We start from the raw sequence: 23,913 nt of genomic DNA on the forward strand, positions 1-23,913 counted from the left end.
CTCCTGATTACTTACACCAAAAGAACCTGTTGGAGTTACAGACACTCTGTTATTCCCCACATATCAGTATTTGTTCACAAAGAAAAAAGGGACTATGCCTGCATCCCATCCAACATGTAGTCAGAAGTATGTTGACTAAGGCAAATATTTGAGGAAGAGAGCGGTTTACACCTTGTCAAGCATTCACACCACACCATAACACATCTAGAATGTAAAGAAATTTTACAACCTTCTTTAGCTTGGCTTTGGGGTAAACTACACTAGCATAGGTGTCCTTTTTTATCAGAAGCAATAAAGCAGATTGTCACTGCTACGGTTTGGCAGATGCTGACAAAGGTCACCCATGTATTCTTTCAAAGGCCAGAAAAAAAAAATTGAAAAACACACTGTCTTAATCACCACAACCAAAACTCCCATGTAAGAGCAACACAGTTATGAGAGGGAAGAGATGGACTTTTAGCCAATGCAGCACTTTAGCTACTGCCCTAGGTCCATTACAGTAGTGGATTATTACTATTTTTAAAATGTTGCTCCACTTACATTAATCTTTTTCAGCAGAAACATATTCAAAAAAAGTTCATTTTTCCCAGAAAAGTTATTTTCAGTCTTTCAGTGGGTGCATCCTTTACATCTCTCTACTCTAGCCTAGAAGATCACATCAAGAAAAGCAGTGTGATTCAGACAAGGAGGCATTGATTTTACACCAAATACAAGAAGTGGTTAAAGGTGTTGTGTGGATTATAGACCAAACAGAAGGGATCACTCTGCTGTTCACAGTCACTGGGAATGGCAAGAAGATCCTGTATTTATTATCCTGTTCAGCAAAATGTCAATTTGAGAAAATTAGGGAATTGTCAAGAATTAGAATTTAGTAGCAAGTTAGCAGTAATAATTTTGTCTGCTGGGAAATTTGTCTTCTCAGTTTCCCACCTAAAAACTGTGAAAATGCAAGTTGACTAGATTGAGTGAAGAACCACAAGCATTTCCAAAGAATGTTGCCTTATATCTGCTGATGAAAGCCTAGATCTTTGGTCTTCAGTCTTTTTACAGTACGTTATTTATGGTGTTCTCTCATGTCAGTCCTTTTATCTCATCAGGTTTCACATGAATTATTCACTGAAGCTCTGGCTATATGATTTGATTGCTCTTCTAGAATGTATGTTAAATTTAGTTATGCTGCACTTTTCTTAGTGAAGCCTTATTACTGAAACTCACAGTTTAGCAGGATACAATCCCCTCCTCCCACCTTCCAACTGTGGGTTTTGTTGTGGGTTATTTCTTTTTTTTTTTAACAGAATGTCAACAGCATAGTGCTAGACAGATCCTCCATTTATACTCTGAGGCTGCATTTTCATCTAGGTTTTCACCTCTCAGAAAGGTCTTGAATGTCTTGAACTATGTTCTATTCAAGTGTATTTCTTGTAGGATGCCAGCTGCTTTCCTGGCACTAGACATGAACATCACTGCTAAATGATGCTCTCTAACACTGTCTCTGATATCTTGAATGCAATATTTCTAACCCTGACCTCCTTTCTGAATTGAAAGACATGTTGAAGATTATTCCTGTTCTGGCCCATTCTTTCTCACTTCCACTTGTATTGTGTTAGATAACTGAACTAATTGCTGTGACTCAAAAATGTCACAACTTTGCATGTAGGGGCTTGCTATCTTCCTCTCAGACAACCGACAGCATGAATAATGTTGTATCAGCAAGGTTTTAAAATAAGAATGATTTAAAAATATTCTTTCTAACTGTGAAACAAGAAGATTATTTGGAAGATATCTTTTCTATTGTCTGCCTAATGAAAATTTTATACTGGCACATAAACCCTGTGTATCTCTTACCGCTGAACTTTTCAGGACTGAAAAATCTGAAAGTCATGGTTTGAAAATTTTCAGACCAAGGTTTGAAAACTTTGCTCTGTGAAATCAGAAAAGGCTTTGTGTGTAACCACCCACTGAAATGAGAGTGGCCAACAAATTCTTTTATGTGTAGATACTGATTTGGTCAGGTTTCCTCACCTCTGCTTAATTCTGTTGTGCATGTCCAAATTATCTGTACATGTACAGCCCTGAATTTCCCTTTTTGACCTGAACAATGTGGCAAGCATGGGTTTTTTTACAACACCTGCAATGGGAGTGATGGGGAAGAGCACAGAATATGACATACAAAGGAAGTGAACAGTTCATATTAATCACACACATTTCAACATTTTATGAACTTAAGCGTGAATACCTAGACTATGAAGAAACATATAATGCTCATATCAGGAGTACCACCTGCATCTAACTTTCTTTTAATTTATTTAGTACAACTTTTGTTTATAATTCCTGTTTGAAATCAAGAACATCTACAACCCCAAGCATCAATGCCCTTCAATATCTAATTTCACAGTTTTCTTAACACATATCTCATGTTATTTATTATAGTCAGTGTCATCACAACACCTTTGCCTGTTCTTGCTACATTTTAAATGGTTTAGCTGGCAAGCCATCAATCACAAATCATGAGACATATTTTAACTTCAACTAAGATCAGTTTAGAAAGAGAACAAGTCTTCTATGGCCTAAATGTGTACATTACTCACATCTATAAGTGATAAATGCCTGTTCTGGAAAAGAAAACTCTTTTTTGTTAGAGTTTTGGTATATATCTATAGAAAGAAACAAAATTTTCCATTTCTTTATGACCTAGAGCAACACGTTATTGATAAAACCAAGGCTTTTAATGTGAGGAAGCCTCTGCAGACCTAAGTTTGGGTGTTCAGAAATACATCCATTAAACACAAACTTTTTTTCTCCAGTTATATTTCAATCACTAGGTAAATGGAGGAATGATATAATCTTAGGAATAACTGAATGTCCTCCTCTGAAGACATAAAGAAGCTGGAAACATTGTTTTTATTTACTCAGTGTATTTTAAAGCTTCCCTTCCTGTAAGATATCTCATACAGACTAGTTCTTCAATTGTTCTCTGTCTAACTTCTAACACTATATAAAAACAAAGATATTTTTAAAATATGAACCCATATGTGAGTTTGCCATGTGTTTTTCTCTACTTGGTGTTAAAGAATAATACAGCAACAATAACAAACTCACAATAGAAAATTATGAAAAAAAACAAAAACCTGCAGTTTTATAGTACAAAACAAACAAGTACTTGGAAAAGATGGCAGGCATTTCTATAGTGCAACTTTAATTCAAAAGAAAATATATACTTCTGTATATTCTATCAGTCCTATTGTACTAGCTACATTAACCAGGTGATGCTCATTTCATTTTACAGGTAATTTATTGCAACTGCAACACTAACTCCAAGGCAGTTCACAAAAAGTAATTTACCTTAAGTAAACACCATTAGCCACTAATGATGGGGCAAAACAAACTTGCAGAGCATTTATGAACAGTAACATCTCTCTCTTTCAGTACACATTTGGAAACCAATCTCTGTTGTTTGCAGATGAATTAAGCATGGCTTGAAAAATCATTAAAGCCATCTGCTTTGATGAGAAAAAAACCTGCTGTGATCATTTTATTGCACTGACAGAGGCTAGGGACCATTTTACAATATTTTTTAGCATCATTTACCCTAAATTTGACATCCTGTCTAAAAAATGATCAGTATTATCTGTTCATGGCATGCTTATTTAGAACTATGTGTACAGAGAAAACAGCTTATACAGGTAACTCAAGGTATTTGTTTTGCTGGTCTCCAACAGATGGATAAGCCTGTTTTTCAACCATTAAAATCTGTAGTTACAACAAACTAAATGTTTATGGGTTCTGTAGGAAGCTTAATCTTCCTCCTAAATGATAGAAGCTAATAAGCATAAAAATATCATCAGTGTTTCAGTTACAAATTAGTTCCTATGGTCCATTTAAACATAACCTCTTTTTTTCCAAGAATACTCTGCAGTTATCCAAAGTATAACAAATGAATAGGTTAATATTGCTGGCTTTTTTGCTTTCCAATGCATACTTGTGAGACCAAAAGCATTTCATTTAGCTAGAAATAACTTCTAGTAACTTCCAGAATCTCAATATTTTCCTTTTTAAGATACTATTTGAACTACTATAATTTCATCAGAGTTTTGTCTCAAGTAGCTTTTAGCAGTTTTTTAGTGACTGGATTCCACTGTGACTGACTCCCATGAAATACTAGAAAAGATATACAATTGCAGCAGTCTTCTACCAATAACAACACTGTCCTACTCCTCATTTAGCTTTTGTACAAATAAATGTACTGCACATATGGAAGTTGTTAGTAAAATTTGTGGCAATAAAGCCTCCTAACATTAAGTGAGTCATAGTATGGCCCTTTTTTCAATTCCAGAGAAGAGTGGTGGATGGACCACCTAGAAATGTCACTTATTGCATCAATACCCTAAACAGGATGGGCCACAAATGACCTGAGCAAGGAACCAAGGAAGAAGAACAAGGAGCCACCCAAGGCAGTAGCTGCTGCCTAGAACCACAGAAAGTAGTGTGGTACTAAGGTACTAATAATATTCCCTTTTCCTGTAACCACTATACTCAACTGAGTCTTTTGGCACATAACAGACTCTCCAGTCCTGGGACCAGTCTAGAATAAACAGGCCCTGAGTATTCCTTTCTCTGCATTCATCACAATTACAGGTCCTTATGGAAGTACTTAATTAACAAGTTCATAATCAGCACAAAGCAGCAGTGGGACTGATGGATTTCAGTGTCTGATGGTGATAACTTCCTTGATCCACTCTAGAACCTCATCTGCTTTTTCATTACCAGATCACATCCTCCTGCAGTAGGTAAGTACTTCTATGCAAAATTTGCTTCAAGGCCAGACTCTTTAGAAAAAACTTAATAATACAGAGTCCTCATTCAGATAAATCTGCCTCTTCTTAACTTGTGACTCTCCAGTTCTCTTCTCTCTATTCTAAGCCTTTTCTAGATATTCCCCTAATCTCTCTCTCTTCTCCAACAACCCTAACCTTCATATGGCTCTAGTCACAGAATGACCCTTTCCTTGTTTTCTTTACTTTCCCTTGACTTAAATTTTCTTCTCCCTTTGCTTCCCAATTCACAATGCCTAGAGAAGCACACACATTTCTCTGTTCACCCCTTACTTGCCAATCCGCTCCCCTTCCCTTGTGGTTATACATGTACATGTGTCCTATGGACGTCAGCAACCACACTCCAAAAATCAGTCAACAGCTTAATAAAAGTTACGGAGTTTTCGGTACTTCTTGAATGCTTAGGTGCTCTTTTCTCAGCGTCCCCTGTGGCCATTTCTGAAAAACCCTAGTCTTGGTAGCAGATTGCACTAACAATTGTTTATGCTTAACAATAATATTTGGGGATATCAAATCAGTGCAATTACTCCCATTTTGCAGACAGAGAACCTGAGCACGGAAAAATGGAAACAGTGGCCATCCTTGTAAAGTAGGTCAGGTAAAGTTCTGAATGAACAGACAGGTCTCTGGACACATAGCACTGAGGTTTATTCATTTTCTGTAGTGCATATGACATGTTTGACAACAAATTCTAAGCATACTTCCCCCTGATAAACATTAAAGAAAAGTCACCTACCTGAAATCTTCCATATCAAGGTGAAAACATATAATCTAGGAACTAATTCCATTGCTGAGTATGAAAACATACTTCATCATTGAGATCATCATGCAACAAAAGGAGTTAAATTTCAAAAAACACAGCAAACTCATCATACATGCTCATGTTTCTAGGTTAACAATGGAGCCCTTGGGCTCATTCCTTTCTCGTCTTTTCGCAGGTGGTTGACCTGTAATTGTCATCACTCTACCTCCCTTGTCTGAGAAATATATCTGCTGATACACGCAGAGATTTTTGCAAGGTCCTAAAAGCAGAATCCAGCTGTATCTCTAATGGTGCAGAGGGACTGGAAAGAAATAGATAGAAATTTCTTTGACTATGTAGAGGATCATGTGAAATGTTTGATGATGCATAAGAAAATATTTGATATCTATCTCAGACATGCAACAGTAGCTGTTAAAGTCTATGCAGTATCAACTATACAATCACAACTCATTACCTTTCTCTCATTATCTATTCCATGCTAATTCTAAGAATAAAGCATCATATTTGCATAAGAATATTATCTCAGTTACTCAACATTGTTTTTAAAGGCAGACTTGGAAGTTAAATAGTGATATTTTTAAAACAGTACAATGAATATTGTATGAAACAGTCGCATAGCAGGTAGCTGAGTGAGATAATGCATGTACAGTATTTTTCTGTCTCTAACAAATGATATTTACAAGCATCTGTGATCAAGCTTCTATACTCCTTGAATGACAGAATTGTGCAGTTGATCCCTGAACATCTTGACCTGCCTTTTAAGATCCAATCTTTTAATTAAGTAAAGTGTCTTGGATCTCATTGCTTTTATCCCAAAATGTTCTCATGTAGCACTTTCCTTTTAAAAAGTTCTCAAGTTGTGTCACAGACACACTAGCACAAAAAACAACAGTCTTTCAAAATTAACTCTGAGGCAGAATGTTCTCCTGCTGGGTTTGCATGGGAAAAACATTGTCATTTCAAGACTCTTCTACTGTTCATCTAGTCTCTTTCAAATGAATTTATCCTTCCATTCCCCCCAAAAAAAGCTGTTGAAGAAAGACGAAAGCTACACCATAATGGAAGACCTACTACAATCTAACATCAGAAATTAAGATTCACATTTTTGAAGGAGATATCAGTTGTTCCCTGTGTACAAGATGTAAAATATGTAATGTACGACGTATAGCATATAAAAAATTTTACATGTATATTAGTTAATCTTATAATTTCCTTCATGTTCAAACAATTAGTTAGTATATTTGCTTTTTTGTTTTGTTATACTGAAGAATATAAATATTCTGCATCTAAGCTTACAGTCAGAGCCAACTTTTCCCAGCTGGTTAAGAGTTTAAGGAGCACTGCCAATACTTGCTGATTCACAAAGTCGTGTTACTCATTCTCTCTTTGTCTGTCTTCCACATTTTCTCTACTCTTTTCCCTATTTTTCTGATCAGTATTGTACAAAAGATGCAATCTTTTCTTTGTTTGCATATTTGTTCTGTAAAAAATAGTGTTGATGGTTCTGATAATGACCAGAGTATGATTTATCTTGAAATATTCCATATTCATGTTTCATTGAAAATAAGACACTTTTTTTTCCCATCCACTCTCCATCTTCTATGCTTTAGACAAATGAGCTACTAAATGAAGGTTTTCTTCATTTATTTTGAATAGAAGCTATCTTTATTTCCTAAGAACCATCCAATTTTCCATCACCTCATTTCTTTGCTCTTTACTTTTCCCAACAATTAAATATTTGAGTTTTCTTTGTGCAAATATGCAGGTAGAGTTGTAAGAAATTGCAGTTACAAACTAGAAAAAGTTAGAATCTACAACTCTAGGTTCCAAACTGAAACTCAGTATTTGCAAAGTACATTACATCACTGCTATTTTTAGTGCAGCAACAGTAAAAAACAGATTCCAGACCCCACTTCACAAAATACTGCATGAATATATAGTAAAGAAAAGCTTTTATTCAGAAATCTTACTAACTCAGATCAACCTACTATAGGTGTTGGTAGAAATAGTCCTATTAATTTTATTTACCTCCATGTTGATTTAGGCTTAATCTGTAATTTGCATTACAATGGTTGCAACTCACATACAATCTCCTGAAAATTCAAGACTTTTGTGAGCACTAAGACAATACAAAACCAAAGCAGCAGAGAATATTTTCCCTGACTTTGGGCAACTAATTTAGGCATGTGCATTGTCAGTGCTGCTTCTAAAAGCCAAATCAGAAAGCAAAGACAGCACTACCTGTGGCAAAACCTCAGTTTCTCTTAAAGACCATAGTAAGAGACATGAAGAAAGAAGGTGAGAATTATAACTACAGGAGGGATGGAAGAAGAGAATATGACATCTGGACTGGCATCTGGGATACAGGGCTCAGCAGTTCAAGGAATGCCCCATGAGGACATTCGTAGAATTCATATAATTGTTTTGGTTGAAAAAGACCTCTAACATCGTAAAGCTCAACTATTAACCCAGCACTGCCAAGTCCACCACTAACCATGTCCATAAGTGCCACATTCACTTGTGTTTTTAAGTACTTGCAGCAGATGAGCACTTCTAGAAGTTGCTACTGCCTCAGCAAGGTGCATCACCTACTGTGGTCAGAAGCAACCACAAATTAACCACTTCCTGTTTGGAGCATCAACCACAACCAGTGTCTCAGTTCTGCTAGAGCTGATATTTCACTGAATCCCAGCAGAGCTGGCATCTGATGGCAGACTGGATATAGACTCATAAAGGATTTCTTCATCTTATGGAAAAGCTCAATAGAAGAGAATAATTTTTTTCTGACAGACCCATTGAAAGTTACTATAGTTATCACATCACTGATGTTTTTTCAAATCTACACATAATATTCTGTGTTCCATTTTTGGTTATCAATTCTGCTAAATTCTCCATGAGTTTTCCAAGTGGAGAAGTACTATTGTATTGATAGTAGTATCAATGATCTATGATAAATCTTTAGTAATATTATAGTCATTTGACCATGCCTACTTATATAAGGCACAAAACCCCTACGCTCTTTTCTGTGATTTTTCTGTCCAAATTTTAAAAAGTTAACTAGCTAGTAATTTCTTCGCTGTGAATTTTTACCTCAGGAAATTATAGAGGCATTAAATTTCTGAGTGAAGTAACAAAAGAAAAAACTCTAGGAACAATTTTCTATTCAATGACTCAAATGATTGCAATTAACAGCTTTCACATTTTCATGAGTTTAAGAAAAAATTTGACCTTCTTAACAAAGAAGCAGAAACTGAGTACTCTTTCTCTTAATCACTCTCTGAAGCTGAGCTAATTTAATTCCTGGATGGCGCTGATTTCTTCACTGTAGCACAAGTGCAGAAATTTGACCTTATAGCTTATAAAAATTGGTTTTCGGTATAAGTGCATTGGAGATGTTTTTATACAGTATTAATTGATGCTTATTGCAAGCTGGAGGGCTGATCATTTAAAGCTGTGGTATCAGGCATGCCTTGCTTATGGGCCTTTGCGATATGACAGTAAGTACAAAGACTATTAAAATCTCTTTGTGAAAACACACAAAAATCAATCCTGTTCCAGAAGGAGGTGCCCTCCAGCACAATCGATACAAACTGGTACAACAATATCTTATGCTGCTTGTCAGCTGCTTTAAACCTTTTTGCTCAGCAGAGCTCACAAAGTGCTGCTGCCTTTCATCTCTGCTGGATTGTGCCAAATGAAGAAGTATTTCTAAATTAGTTGCAGGGGCAAATGCTGCCATCAGTTACCCCCGTGCAAATGGCTTTAAATTCAGCAAGGTTGTACAAGACTGATCTCAACTTAGATTTCTTCCACTGGAGTTAAAGAAGATGAATTTGTTTACTTCCTTGAGACTTTTCTTTCCACTACTTTAGTTATATTATGGGTTCTTGATGGAAATTTTTGCTCTACATTTTGATTCTTGCATGCTGGAGAGGCCAGAACAAAAAAAGGAATCTGAGTCATGACAACCTACAGGTTCTTTCACCTTCCTTCTATTATTAATCAGTGGTATTAGCTCTAATTACAAGACAACTGTGGAAAATAATTTCTTCAAGAGCTGTATGCCTTGATCAGGTGCATTTCTACCAGCTGCTTTAACTTTAACTTTGCTCTGTCTCATTGGGGTTGTTGTGCATCTGTCACACCTCTAACTCATGGCTGTGAAAATCCTAGGATTTCTGCAGTGACTTTCTAGCAATCAAAAATTTTCCTGAGATCACTATGAACCCATGGCCTGATAAGTGGAACTATTTGGTTCCTACTGCCTATCACCTAGTTCAACCAGTTTTATCTTCTGATACGTATCTCTTGAAAATAAGCACCATAAAAAGCAGAGTGACAAAGACCTCTGGCTTAAAATAATGTTGCTAAATGTTAGACACAGTAAAATAGTCCACTACCCTGGGGCAACATACCTGCACACACATTCAATACAAAAAGACAGGCTTGTGCAGTGAAAAATTAAACAGTATTTTCTGTTCTTGTGCTGTATTTCTTTATGTAATGAGACATCAAACACCACGACTGAAGCCAAATCCCATAAAATCTTGTCCAAACAAACCCAGTGAAATCAAAATCCCTTTTAGGGAAATTAACCTTCTGTGAGAAGAACAGAAAACTCAACCAAATAGGCAGCTGCATGACAGTGTGAATTAGTACATTAGCCTTTCAGCCTTGGAAGAACAGAGTTTAAGTTCTGGCATTAGGCACAAAAGCAAACAAATGTTGAGGTCTCATATGAGTCATGCTCATGATGTACTTTTGATAGCTCATGTTCAAAGAAAGGTCACTGTGATTTGGATGAATTGCACAATAGATCTTTAGCCCCTGTTATTATTAGCTACTTCGATAATTTATTAAAAGTAATAGTGAAAAACAAAGAACCATCCTGAATTCCCCTCCTAGATGAATAAAAAATATTCAAATGAAACAGATCCTGGTTTGTGAGTCAGGGAATGGTAGTAAAAATTTTGGGTTTTCAGTATTGCTCCATCAGTCCTTTGACAATACAAAGTAACTTGGGCATAGGTGGAATTGGAAGAGGATAGAAAAACCTCCTAGTAAGTCCAGAGTGTAGTTGATATGCAAGCACTTTGATTGATTTTTTCTCTTACTGAGATTTCAAAGCCTCCAAAATATCCAACCTTATTCTATAGTTTCCCATTGAGTGGAGATGCCATTATGGGTTCTGTTTAGCAGGAGATGCCTATCCTGACAGCACTCCTGCAGAAATCAGGTATTGGCCCTTGTTTTTTGAAGCTGCTGAGGTCCATCAGTGCTGGCCACATTTTAAACATCACCTCCTAAGGGCAGAGGAGCAGGCAGCTCCCAACTGTCAGAAGTCAAGCAGGCCAGGCAGAAGGACAGCTTGGCTGAACAGGGATCTTCTCTTGAAATAGGGCAATAAAAGGAGGGTGTGTGCCCAGTGGAAGCAAGGTCAAGTGACATGGGAAGAATAGAGGGATGCTGCTTTCCACTGTAGGGAGAAAATTCATGTAGCCAAAGCTCAGCTGGAGTTCAAGCTGGCCAGAAATGTGGAGGGCAATAAAAAGAGTTTTTTTCAAATATATTGATGGCAATAGGCAGTGTAAAACTAGCATCATCGCATTACAGGATGATGGTCACCTCAAAAAGAGGAACGGGGATAAGGCAGAGATGTGTAATGCTTTCTTTGTGTTTGCAATTGTTCTGTCCATGTTTCAGCAAGGAAGATGAATTTAATACTACATAATATCCTTCTACAGACTTACAGTGGTCTTATTGTAGAGGACAGTGCTAGAATAGTTTATACTCTAAGACAAAATATTGCAGATACTTGCCTTTTGTAATGTTTATCTGCCACAGTACTCTCAGTAAGATATGTTAACCTGTCTGAATAAGTTGGTATGTCTGCCTTAGCTTTGTGAAAATGTGATTTTCACAATGAAAGAGTGTAAAACACAGAAGAAGAACATAAGCAAATGGAAGTACATGGGATAAAAAGAAAAAATTATTTTTCTCATCTGAAGAGGTGAAAAAGCAGATTGCAGTATTCTGGTGCTGACAGAGATACAGAATAAAAATAAGTAATAGTCTGTTACTGCTAAAAAACAGAGGAAGAAAAACTCTTGGGTTTGCACGGAGAAGATAGCAAACAACTGGATGCCACAGCCCAGTTCTTTACTTTTTTATCTTCATTTGCATTTGTGCTGATTGGTTTGACCTTGCTCAATTCACACCCTCTACACAAGAATAAATGTATAAAGAAGGGGCAGAGGCAGAATGAATCAGTCTTCTCATAGCAAGCAAACACAAAAAATCCAATAAGGCATACAAGATTAGCTTCATCCATATGAAAATGAGGTAGAGAAACAGGGAAATCTTGGGCCCAGTCCTACTGAATTAAATAGACTTCTGAGTTCTCGTTCTAACTAAACTGTACAGAAACATTCAAAGAACTACTGGAAATTCTGGAGAACTTACCAAGCCATTGAATGGAGTTCCAGTGCCAGAAAATGTTGACAAAAACTGATGCTTCTGATTGTGATTGGCCTTTGAAGTCTGTTGCTTCACAGTTCAGAGTTTCACCTGTGCAGAGAATGTTCATGCATTCAGGAAACCATACAGGTCGTTTACAGGTCTAAAAAAGGCAGAGGGAGCTAAAGTCTGTAGACCTCAAGGCAGATTCAGAGAAAACACCGGAACTGTGTATATTAAAACATTGTGACTAAATACTCTTCTCTTTAACTTATTTTGACAGAGCTGATTATATTTGCAGTCCTTAACTTTCTGCTACCAGCTGTAATTATTATATTTAGCCTTCAACTCACTAATTATTACTCTTTTTCTTGAAGTCTTGTGAAGATATTCTGTTTTACAGTTCTCGGGGGAAGGTGAACATTTTTCTATTGTTATGCAGAAACTTGCAACAAATAAATGGATTGTCTTATGCCAGTAATAGGAATCTGTTGAATGTTTTTCCTCTCAGAACTGCTCAGTGCCTTTTTAATTTCCACAGCTATTTTGAAAGCAGACAAAGGAAAACCAAAAATTTTATATTTTTAAACTTTGAATATATATCAGTGCAGCCCTTTTTATAGTCTTTTCTTAGAGATATGACTATACGGCCTGACTATATTTTAAGTCCTCCTTGGTCCACTTCCGTATCTTTTCTACCCATTTCACCAAAAATTGGCCTCTGTGTTCCCTTTTCCAGGGTAAATAGACTGGCTACTTTCATAAACTTTTATTATAAGATTTTATGTACTGGTAAAAATTTAGTGCAGCTTTTTTGTCTAATTCTGACAGACGGGAATAAATGCCTTATGGGGATCACACTAAGTTGTGTCTTACAGCTTCAGGATGGCAGAATCATTAATGATGTGTCTTAATAGAAGCACTTATATATTAATAATGTATACATTAATTACATGGCTATTATATAAAGTGCCTATAGAGTCTATGTACATGAATAGTATCCATGTAGTAAATCACAAAGCTATATGTCAACTGTAATTATCCATTCATTTTTAACTTCCTTTTCCCTGCTCCATTGGGCAATCTCATATTCCAGCAATCTGGAAAAGTTAATCTTTCTTTCTTTTCTTTTCTGATAAAGTTTTCCTTCTTTTCCCACAAAATCTGAAGTTTAGGCAAAATAGGAACCACCAATTTCTATCTTATAAAACTCTGAAATAATTGAAAACTTTTGTTGAAAGAAGCAGTTCGAATATGTGTGTGAGTACAAAAATATTAGCTAACACATCTGTGCTACTTCTCTAAGATGCTCTATTTTGACCTCACTTTCAAATTTTTTGTCAGGACTTGAGACTTTCCTTTACAGTCATTAACTTTATAAACAGAGAAATAAAGAAATCTGTGCCAATATTTTAAAATTTCTAAACATTTGAAGAATAGTTTTCTCCCTCTCCCTCTCCTTCTTTTTTTTTTTTTTTTTTTTTAAGCGTATGAGGCTCAGGGGAAAAAAAAGGCTTGGAATTGTTGCTATAAAAGCCTTTTTTTATTTGGGCAGGGGGAAAGCTGTAAAACATACTTCTGTCTCCAGAAACAAACAGCATGGAAATAACAAGCAGCTCGGGCACAGTAACACAACTCCTTCATATCCATGTCAATAAAAACCCTATACCACATTGCTCCATGATTATTCTATAATTGTGACATAGCAACAACTGTATTCAGTAAAGAGTGGGTTTCAGGCTTTAGCTTTAAATTTGAATTTTACCTTTCAACAATAAGAATAAAGAAGAACATTAGGAATCTTGATAGCTATTGAATTTTAAAGGGGAAGCTTATTTTTCCTTCAAAGCAGCGTCATGAGAAAAGCAAGCTACACTATACCTCTAACATTTAAAACCTGAGATATTGGAGAATCTTGTTTTTCTTGATGTCCTTTTTTGCTATGTATATAGGCCCTTCTAAGGGCCATTTTCTTTAACAATAATGTTGCTGTCCATGTACTGATTTGAATTTTTTTTCTGTTAGCAATATAGAGGTTCATTCTCTTATGTGATGATGTTTTCTTTAGCACATCTCGTTGAACATTCCAGATGGGCTTTTTTTTTAAGCAAATTTGAGACCACTTCATGTAGTGCAAAAATTCATTGACTTGAGTTACTTATATGTCCTGGATGTGCAGTCCAACAGAAGCTGAACTCATCTGCTGTCCCAGAATCAAAGGTCTCTCAGCAAGCCATTCCAAGCTAATTTTTGTTTCTCATCAATTACAATTTACTGCTTGCTTTTGCCAATTTTCACCAACACTGAAAGTTTTAATCTTCTTTCCTTATGATTAATGGTTTCAGGATTCTTTCCTTGCTCTTCTCTACTGATACAGCTATGACAGCCTGTCCTCCTAATGTATGGAGCTACTGTCTGTCCCATTTAGGGCTTGTATGAGAATTCAGCTCACACATGCAATGATATTTTAGACTGATACCATTTTGGAACAATGAGTCAGCAGGTCACACTTCTCTGGCTAAATCCTCTTATATAAATTTTCAGTAATACTGACTTCCCGTTATAGTTTATGCACATGGTCCCCCCCAAGTAACACAAATCAGCTAAATAAAACCGCCTTTAGTCTTCCAAAAATATTACTAACTGAAGACATAACATACACAATATCTCCAGAGTTTCTCCTATTATTTTACATGAGAGATTTGGGTCTCTTTCTGTGTGTGTCATAAGCACTCCATCAAAATCCAAACCTTCTTGTCATGAGAAATCTGGTCTTGGATCCACACCTGCTTTCAGAGAGTCAGAGGCACTGCTCTGTTGATGAAATTGATATAAATGCATGAAGTCACCTAAGGTTTTAAGGAACAGTCCAAGTCTGATGACATTATGATATGTACTGCTTAATGTTATCTGTTGATGCTGGAACTTAGAGCATTATGGAATATGGAATTGATAAGTTTAGAGGCGATATGAGAATGGAAAGACATTTATCAGCATGTTTTTCTGTCTCTCCTTACTTTTCAGGGTTATAACTTCTTAGCTCTACTTCAACCCTTTATGTTACTATATAGCCTTAAGTTCCTTTATGCAAAAATATTACGCAGAGAGCAAATATGGTGAAAGGTGTTAGTGGTAGGGATAGAAAATGGGTATTACTCACTAATTGGTCAAATTTTATTCTTGATTTTTTTCACTTCTACTCTGTTAAAAGACATATACTTCCCAGCTAAACATAAATGCAGCAATATTTCTCTTCTCCCTTTAAAAATAACTCCAACCCCAATGTCAGGAGCTTTGTAAACATGCACAGGCCTTTGCAATTTAGTGTAAAAAAATCCAAACTACTTAAGTGAGTTGCGTTACTCCTTTTTCAGTTCAATTAGAGGACTCAAACAAAATGGTGTACACAGAACTACCTTGTGCCAATAGAACTTTGTGCCTTCATTTCAAATACTCATGTCCAGGTATACCCAAGTCACCTGTAGCCAGAGGTGCATTCCTTTGCCGGTCTGGCCTTTCTGGCTATATCTGTGATGTACCTGATTTTTGCTGTTATAGAGAATGACTGGAAGCTTAGTGTACTCCTTAAGACTTGTAAATGTTCACAGTCTTTGTGACAAGCTTGGCAGGCAGCCTGACCCTAGAGATCCCAGATACATTCGTAGAAACTAGTGCTGAGCCACCTGGAGCAGAGACTCCAGCACACAGAGTCTGCCAGCATTGGCCAAAAAAATTAACTGCAAGGATTAGAGGTATGTATAGAGCTCCATCAGAGAGCTTTATAGAAAAAGGGAATGACTTGTCTACATCAGTAGAATTCAGAAGACATGTACTTTTGTTTAATTTCATGTTTTATTATTGGTCTCATGCTATGCCCCAGGTCTTGATCGTTTGTATATCTTTCTGAATAATGCAATAAGTAAAAAACTCCTGTGTATATACTATGCTAGGCAGGCATACACATTACCAAATACAGGCTATAGTCTCTGCTAACATAAAGCTACATAGCTGATTTCAAGGAAACCAAGCTGAGTTATACCAACCCACAACCTGCCCCACTATCCTGAAAGGTATTCTTTTTTCTTTTGTGTTTGTGGTTTTTGCTTGAATTTTTTAAGTACAGTGGGATGATAAAGACACTACATTTACAGCCTCAAACACTCTCTGCATATTCCAATATCTGGTTTGCTGTTTCAACACCTACCAAACACTGTGCGGATGATTTTACTAAATAATCAACCACCACTCCAAAGTCAGAACTGATATTCCTGTCTTTGGGGATATACAACCAGGGCCAAACATCCCCAGTGCAGCTCTGAGACTAACACATTTGGCCCACTGACCACAAAATGCACTGCCTCCAATTACCTTTTCTCTCTTGCTCTTATCTCAGTGTACTGACTCTGCACTTATCTTTGTCCCTTCCATTTATCTAAAACACTGCAATCTTCCAAGTTCCCTAAAGCAGTTCATGGTTTGACTCCTGTTGTTCTCATCTAATATTATCATCCCTTTCTGTGTTTTACTTTCTCTCTTCCTTTTCCTGAAGCACTCCCACGAGCACCAGGGTCTTAAAAAAATCACTGCTGTTTACAGAGTTTATTACTTTCCATCATTTCTTATGATTCTCCTGCAGCATGTCTTTCAAATAATTATCTCTCTGATTTACCGTATCGGTCATATAACCTCCTTCTTCCTGTACTAATCAGCTCTGGAATAGCTACTTGGTAGAACCAGATTGCCCCTGACAGACTTTTTCCCATCTCTGTGCTTCCTCACTCAAGCATACTGGGATTGTGCTCTCTCTGGTCTTCTACATGCACACAGAGCTCCCCGCCAGATCTTCCAGGGCAGACTCACTCTGGCTGGCCAGGAAGCAGCCTAAACTGCAGATTTCAGCAAATGTCTCAAACTCTCAGGAGCTGGTGCCTCTGCAAAAAATCTCCTTCTGCCTCTATTTAGGTGGCGTAGCCATATGCCACTGCCCATGCAAGGTTTTCACTGAAAGCCACCATAGAAAGCCCTTTGCAGTACATCTAAAATACTCAACACTCTGTACCCAAGCTTCTACAAAGTGCCACTGTACTGATGAGCAGACTGTTCACTAAAATATCACGGGTGAGTGAAGAATTGGCTTAAGCTATCTTCAGATAGATCAGCTGGGTCTTATCACCAAAGGGAAGGGAAAAGAAAATGGTGAAATCTCCTCAACTCTTTCCTTTCTAGGGCAGCAGCAAGGAAATACCATAGCCTCTACCGTAAATTGCATAGCAAAAATGCTATTTTGGACACCAATTCTCTACCTGGTTACTTGGAAAGTAACTGTGGAAAGTGATACATATAGACTTTCCTTCTGAAACAAAGCCAATCATAGATACTCAAAAACTATGAAACCACCTCAACCCCCAAATCCAGCCAGTGGCTGTAATTACCTCTCTACCACACAACTAAAAAGCATTTATATGGGCATATGTGCCCACAGAGCTCTGTAAGAGCAAAGACAAAGACACAGAATTACGCCTTACCAGATCCAAATGCTTGATTGTAACACTGCCTCAGGGGTACCTTCCTATAACTCATTTAAAGGCTCATTTAAAATGAACAAAATTTCAAGGTACACCGAGTATTTTTGAGGTCAGTCCAATGAAACTATGTAATGAGGACAATACAGCAGTATTAAAGACATGATACATTGCTAGAGTAAATACTGCTATAGTTTTGGAGAACCTGATGTATGGATATCTTCTTGGAGTTTATTTACCCTTTCTTTTGGTGATGCGTGTTGCAGCATTTTCACACAAAAAAAGTTCTTTGGGGAAATGTCAACAAGACACTTCATAGACATTTTCAGACTATTACATGAGAAGATGGCACAGATATTTCCTTTCCACAGAAATTAAATTGGTGTTCAAGGAGGAAACCAATATTTCAACCTCCTGAAGTAAAAGATGAAGTTAACTTTACCTACCGACACAATCACAAAAGCTGGGAGGTAAGGGACAGCACTTTGCTGATGCACTTGTGAGTCTCAGGGATAGACAGACAGATCTGGGTAATCCTGCAGTTTTAAAATGTGACTGCCCCTAGCTTTCCATTCTGCTGCTCTGCCAGAGATTACTGCTCTCATAGCAGAAGTAACAAAAGACAATGCACTATAGTTCCCTCTTCTGTAAGAGCATAGGGAGGGCAGGGCTCAGTACTGTATTGCAGATGCTCTAGTTCTCAGCCTGGTATCTTAGCAAAATGCAGTGGACTTTGAACTGGAATTTCTGAGGCACAGGCACCTGCTCTCAGCTGCTACGTCCTGTCCAAGCAGAGTAGCCTCTGATTTAAAACCAAACAAAACCAACAAAACCATCAAAAACCAACAAAAAAAACCCAAAAATCAACCAACCAACCAAACAAACAAAAAAAACCCCAAAAACCAAAACAAAATAAAAAAAACCCCAAAACCAAAAAACCCAAACACACAACAGAAAAACCCTCAGATAAACAAAAATAACTGAGAAAATAATTTCCTAGCCTCCTATTGCTAGATCCTAGGCTCTTATGTTAGTGGAAAATTCCAAAGTGACGATTCTTAGAGTATAAGATACCATATTAATTAAGACTCCCAAAATATCTTTGAAGGAGACTATTTAGAAAAGTCCTCAGTACTATTAATGTGAGCACTGAATAGGGCTGTTTATGGGTGCTATTACCTGTAATACATGAACTGAAGCTAATGCTCTTCAGAGGAGAAAGTACAGCCATTAACATCTCAAAGATTTCCTCATAATACCTTTTGTACATATTGATCTATTTCCTGCTATTAAAAACCAAACAAACAAAAAAACCACAAAGAAGGCAAAAATATTTAATAGATTATATTGTCCTGTGAAGATAGACTTGCAGCCCAAACCAGTCAGATGTCAAGGGCAATAAAACTCTAAGCATTAATCCCTGGGGAACAGTCCCAGGTAGCAGAGAATCCCAAAGATGAAAAGATTCTGAGCAAAGGGCTCTTTGCAGGGAATTTCTGGAGAAAAACAATCATTTATATATCCCAGTTTCCCCTGGTAACCTCAGCAGACCACTGTAAGTAAAGCAAGCAAATTTGGTCTGAGAAGCAGAAGAAATTTACTCTTTCAGTGAATGTAATGTTAAGGTTTGTCCTATTGCTGGTGTGTGAGAAAGTTAGACTGGTGTAATCTTGGAAGGAAAAGGCCAGGCTCTTGGAAGTCATATCCCTAAAGCAAAATCTGACCATTGTCCTAAACTTGTAATGTTAACTCTCTCAAATGGATTCTGAGGGATCAGCCAAGCCCTTCACTAATTTCACCTGCATTCAGCTCTTAGTGTGAGTGAACTGTGATGGCACAGGAAACCTGAGCCCCTTCAGCTGTTCCACAGTGCTGGGTCTTCCAGCGATGCCTCCCGACTTTGCTTCACAGCAGCTCTGCCCTGGCTGCCCCACTGCCCAGCACAGAGACAGACAAGCAAAACACAGAGAAGCTCATTCTCCTACAGCTCCTACTAAAAACAGGTGAAAGATGTGTATGCTCTCCACTTGTGGCACAGCTTGGAAACAAAACCAAAATACCCCCAAACCAACCAAACAAAAACCCAGCCCCTCACCACAGCCCCAAACATCCCACATTCAAATCCAGTAGGGTATTAAAATGCCCTCTGAAAATGTGTAAATGTTCTTAGTAGGAATCAATCCCAAAAACCACATAGACCATCCTCCTTCATTTTGTAAGTCAAATACAATGCTTTGGTAACTTAACTCCTGGCTATAACTCATATACACACACACACATGAATTGTACATACTCCTCACCTATTTTTTTTTCCCTTCTTTTTTTTTTTCCTTTTTTTTTTTTTCTGTTTTGTTACACTTTGAAGCAATCCATTCTAGGCACTGGGAACAGACAATCCTCTCCTCTTTCAAAAGAATAACCTTTCTTCAGGGGCCTCTTCAATCCAAATGGTTAGGAATCCAATACACAACAATCTTGCAGAAATCAGCTGCCAGATTTATTATTCTACCTGAAAACCCCAAACAAAACAAAACAAAAAAAACCTCCCAACCCCAAACAAACAAAAAAGTGGAATAAAAATAGACTTTAAATAAACCTCTTAGGTACATTTTAAAAAGGGTTAATCAGTTCAGTGAAAGACTTTTTTGTCTTCTGCTGAGAGATCATGTAATGTTGGTCTGACTGCTTGTTTTGTTCAGTGAGTCACTACCGTATACAGATATATATATATTTTTCTTCTTAAATATTACACATTCAATGCAATTTTTCAATCTTTTTTTTTTCCTTTTTTTGTCCAACCCCTTTCCCAAACACCCACATCCTGCCACAGGCAAGAGGCGCTCTGAGCTGACATTAAAGAACCAAAACCAATCCAAGGACTTTTCATCAAAGCATGTTTCATTTGAACCTTATTTCAATGGAAACCACAATTTTTTTAAACAATATTACTCAACATTTTCCCTTTCCTTTTTTTCTAGTTCTGCAACTTTAGACTTCTTTTTCTTGGTTGATCACCAAGTATTTAAGTGCCATTGAGACCTACGGATGACAGAATTAGGTGGCATATTAAGGCATATATCATAAAATATGTTGTCTCATGGATCTGGGTAAATTAAATACCTGCCCAAATGCTTTTTATGCACCTGTGGTTTCTAGTGACCACTACTTCTTTACTTTTGATTAAATGTGTATTAAAATATTCATAACTTAAGGAGTGTCTTAACTGACAAAGCATGGAAGATTAACCTACCACCTAGGACTGTCTTTGAAATCCATCCATTATGATGAAAATTGTTCTTGTTGTTTTATGGTTATGTATTTATTTTTCTCCCACTTCTTGGCAATCTAGGAAAATGAGGTACTTCATATAACAACTATTTAAATTTCACTGGGCAAAAAAATGAAATCCAGATCTTACCTCCCTTTCCACACCTTCAAACCATGAATTATTGTATTTCAAAAAAGGTGCTCATAAATATTTTAAACCTTTGGGGTTTTGTCAGGGCTTTCTGGTTTTTTTTTTTTTACATACAGAATGGCATGTGTGGTTTGTGTTCAAGGTAACCCCTCTCAAAAAATAAAACAATTTGAAAAAATAACAAAACAACAAAAAAAACCCTCAAAATTTAAATTGTCTTCCAAGCATATCTGATCACATTTACATTTAGTGTCCAAAACAAGTTGATTGGTAACACCAGTGCCAGCACTACAACGTCATACAGCAACTTCATGGTATTCTTTGACAGTTCATCTCTGTTCCACCGAAAATTACGAAAGGTTCTGCAGAGCTTTCCTTAGCAAGCTGAAGCTTACTAGTCATTTGTGGATGCGCATAAAAGCTGCTTATAGCACAGCTATGGCGTAAGCTATTTTCTAAGCAATAAATGGTTCAAGTCATCTATTTTGTCCTGAAATGCTACCTGTAGTTACAGCATTGCTTATAAATGGTCATAGTAAATTCAGCATCAAAGAGAATATTACAGAAAAAGACAGCAGCAGAAGCATTAGCATTATCTAGTATTTATATATGTTATCAACATAACACAGCAGTAAAAGGTTTAAATGCATATTAATGGGTACCGTGTCTAAAAATTACTAAAGTACCTATTTAGTGTATTGGATATTTTTCTCAAGGAGTGCTTGCTGTCTCTAAACAGCATAATTAGATATGTGACTTAGTACAGTTAATTCCTATTGATTAAATAACTTATTTATGTACCAAAGGAAATGGAAGGATACAAAATGTTTTCTCCCTCCTGATCATGATCCTGTATTTAATGCTGACATGATCATCAGAAAGCCTACCCCATGTAATTACTACCCTCAAATGGATCTTGAAAAATCAACGCCGTAGCATGGGCCATATATGTATAGCAATGTGGCACCAGATACAGCATGCAGCTTTCAGTCTGAAGTCAGGGATTTTGCTGCTTGGTCACTCTGCTTATGGCCAGTCTGTCATTAAATAGGATTTTTTTTTTTTAAGGTCATACCCAAAAACAAACAAACAAACAAACAAAAATAATTAGGAAAACTATCTCTCTGTTCTCAGAGGCAAGGTACAAGGTCTGCCACTGGAAGCTTCTAAATTAAATGCTGTGGTATATGCTTTGTTTCTCTTTTATAACTGCAGAAAGACAATTAAGAATGGCAAGAAACAAATGCCCTAGGCATGGTGTGCTGATATCATCATCAAGTGGTTATTTTGCACAATGAGAATTAACTGTACTACGGATACCCAGAGAAAATGTACAATATCTTATGCTGATATGAAACAAAACAGACATGATATAGCTTTTTTTTGTACTTAAAACCTGTATGTTCCCTTCCCAAACTTAAGTAAAAAGCAAACCCACCCTTTTCCTCCTGTTACACAGAATAACGTTTAGGTTCCAACCCTCCCCTTTCAAATAAAGTGCGCTGTCCATGGCAGACCATAGGAGTAATGCAACAGGAAAAGCCCCTTTTAGTGTACTATTTAAAAAACAAACTGAAGTCGATTCAGCTTTCCTCTGGGTCTTGGGAAAGAGGAGAAGCTTGAGGGAGGGGGAAACATCCCCTTCACTGTCACTGTTGTTAATAGACATAGCCTTCGTTGTAGGGGTGGGTGTTGCAGCAGCCTCCGTCCTGCATGTAGACCATGCTCTCATCAAAGTGGGACAGGGGCACAGTGTCCTCCTCATTGATGTGGCGCTCCATGTCAGTCTTCAGCAAGGGGCGCTGGTTGTCCGGAAAAGCCATGGAGAAAAGCGCTTCAGGGTCACAAACAAACTTGTAGACGTATCTTTCTCCAGCCACCTTAGGACAACGGAAGGGGAAAAAAGGTGCAGCATAAGACCTTGTCTTTTGCAACTCCAAGTTACACAATTAATAATGTGACAGCAGAACTGGTAAGGCAATGACCTAGCAAAGACAAGTGGGACCTGCCAAAGCAGACTGTGCAGAGTACTCTTGATTTTGCCACACATGACATCCTGTTGGAAGATGGACTAAGTATTCTACCTCTAAACATTTTTTTGCGATCGTTTCCTATACTTAACCACAAATGGAAGTTCTTATTGGAAAATGTAAACAAATTGTCACTACAGTGGCAAAATAAAATTACACACTCTGTGTGCAAAGTGGAAAAAAGAATCACATTGCACGATAGAGATCAGGATTTCACTTTACACAGATTGATTCATACTTACGTATAAAAGCACTTTAGTTACAGTGCATGCTGATTGTACAGGGACAGCGTAAGCAAATACGTAGGCTAATATGTACTTAGCAATTGCTCACGCAAAGCTGGGATTTGCTTATGGAGGGGCAATTTGTCCAAAGATCCTAAAGTTTTCCCTTAATCAGAAATAGCATTAAATGTCTATGCTTCAATTCCCTAAAAGCTAGAGAATGATAAAAACAACATAGAATTGCTGTCTTATTACAAACAAACAGAAGTCAATGTAGTGTCTTCTCAAGGACCTTATTTAAAAAATTGCACTTAAAAATATGCATTATATTGCATGCTCACAATTTATTAAAATTATTTAAAATAAAGATTATATTATCTGCTTCTTGCAACTCCAGCTACTATGGCATTGAAGTGAGTTAGTGAAGATGGAAAAAGTGTTGTGAACTTAACAACTCTGTTCTTATGGGTGCAAAATAGTTTGTAGCACCTCATTAAAATTTCAGCTTGTGTATTCCACAAATAGAATTTGGTAGAGACTGTATCTGCAGCAGATTTTTAAAATCAAATAATGTCAGCAAGTTTGATAAGACTATAGGTTGCATGCAGAAATCAGGCTTTTGCTTAACCTGCTATCATTGCTTGATTTAAAAAAAAAAGAGGGAAAAT

General features: G+C 37.0%; 1 protein-coding gene and 1 long non-coding RNA gene across 5 annotated transcripts in view; one reads left to right on the forward strand and one right to left on the reverse strand.

Annotated features, from left to right (window-relative positions):
* The window catches only part of LOC108445453, a 370,042-nt gene that overhangs the window by 326,308 nt on the left and 19,821 nt on the right, over nucleotides 1–23,913 (forward strand). The window contains exons 25-26 of the long non-coding RNA XR_001860308.1: nucleotides 4,334–4,496; nucleotides 4,636–4,787. This is a non-coding gene — a long non-coding RNA (uncharacterized LOC108445453). The remainder of the gene's footprint in view (nucleotides 1–4,333; nucleotides 4,497–4,635; nucleotides 4,788–23,913) is intronic.
* The window catches only part of ETV1 (ETS variant 1), a 65,743-nt gene continuing 61,878 nt past the window's right edge, over nucleotides 20,049–23,913 (reverse strand). For all 4 annotated transcript variants that reach the window (XM_017729354.1, XM_017729353.1, XM_017729350.1 and 1 more), the window contains one exon: nucleotides 20,049–22,871. In XM_017729354.1, coding sequence (XP_017584843.1) covers nucleotides 22,650–22,871 — 222 coding nt within the window. In that variant the 3' untranslated portion in view covers nucleotides 20,049–22,649. The remainder of the gene's footprint in view (nucleotides 22,872–23,913) is intronic.

The sequence above is a fragment of the Corvus brachyrhynchos genome, unplaced genomic scaffold (genome assembly GCF_000691975.1).
Source record: "Corvus brachyrhynchos isolate BGI_N302 unplaced genomic scaffold, ASM69197v1 scaffold142, whole genome shotgun sequence".
Taxonomy (NCBI): domain Eukaryota; kingdom Metazoa; phylum Chordata; class Aves; order Passeriformes; family Corvidae; genus Corvus; species Corvus brachyrhynchos.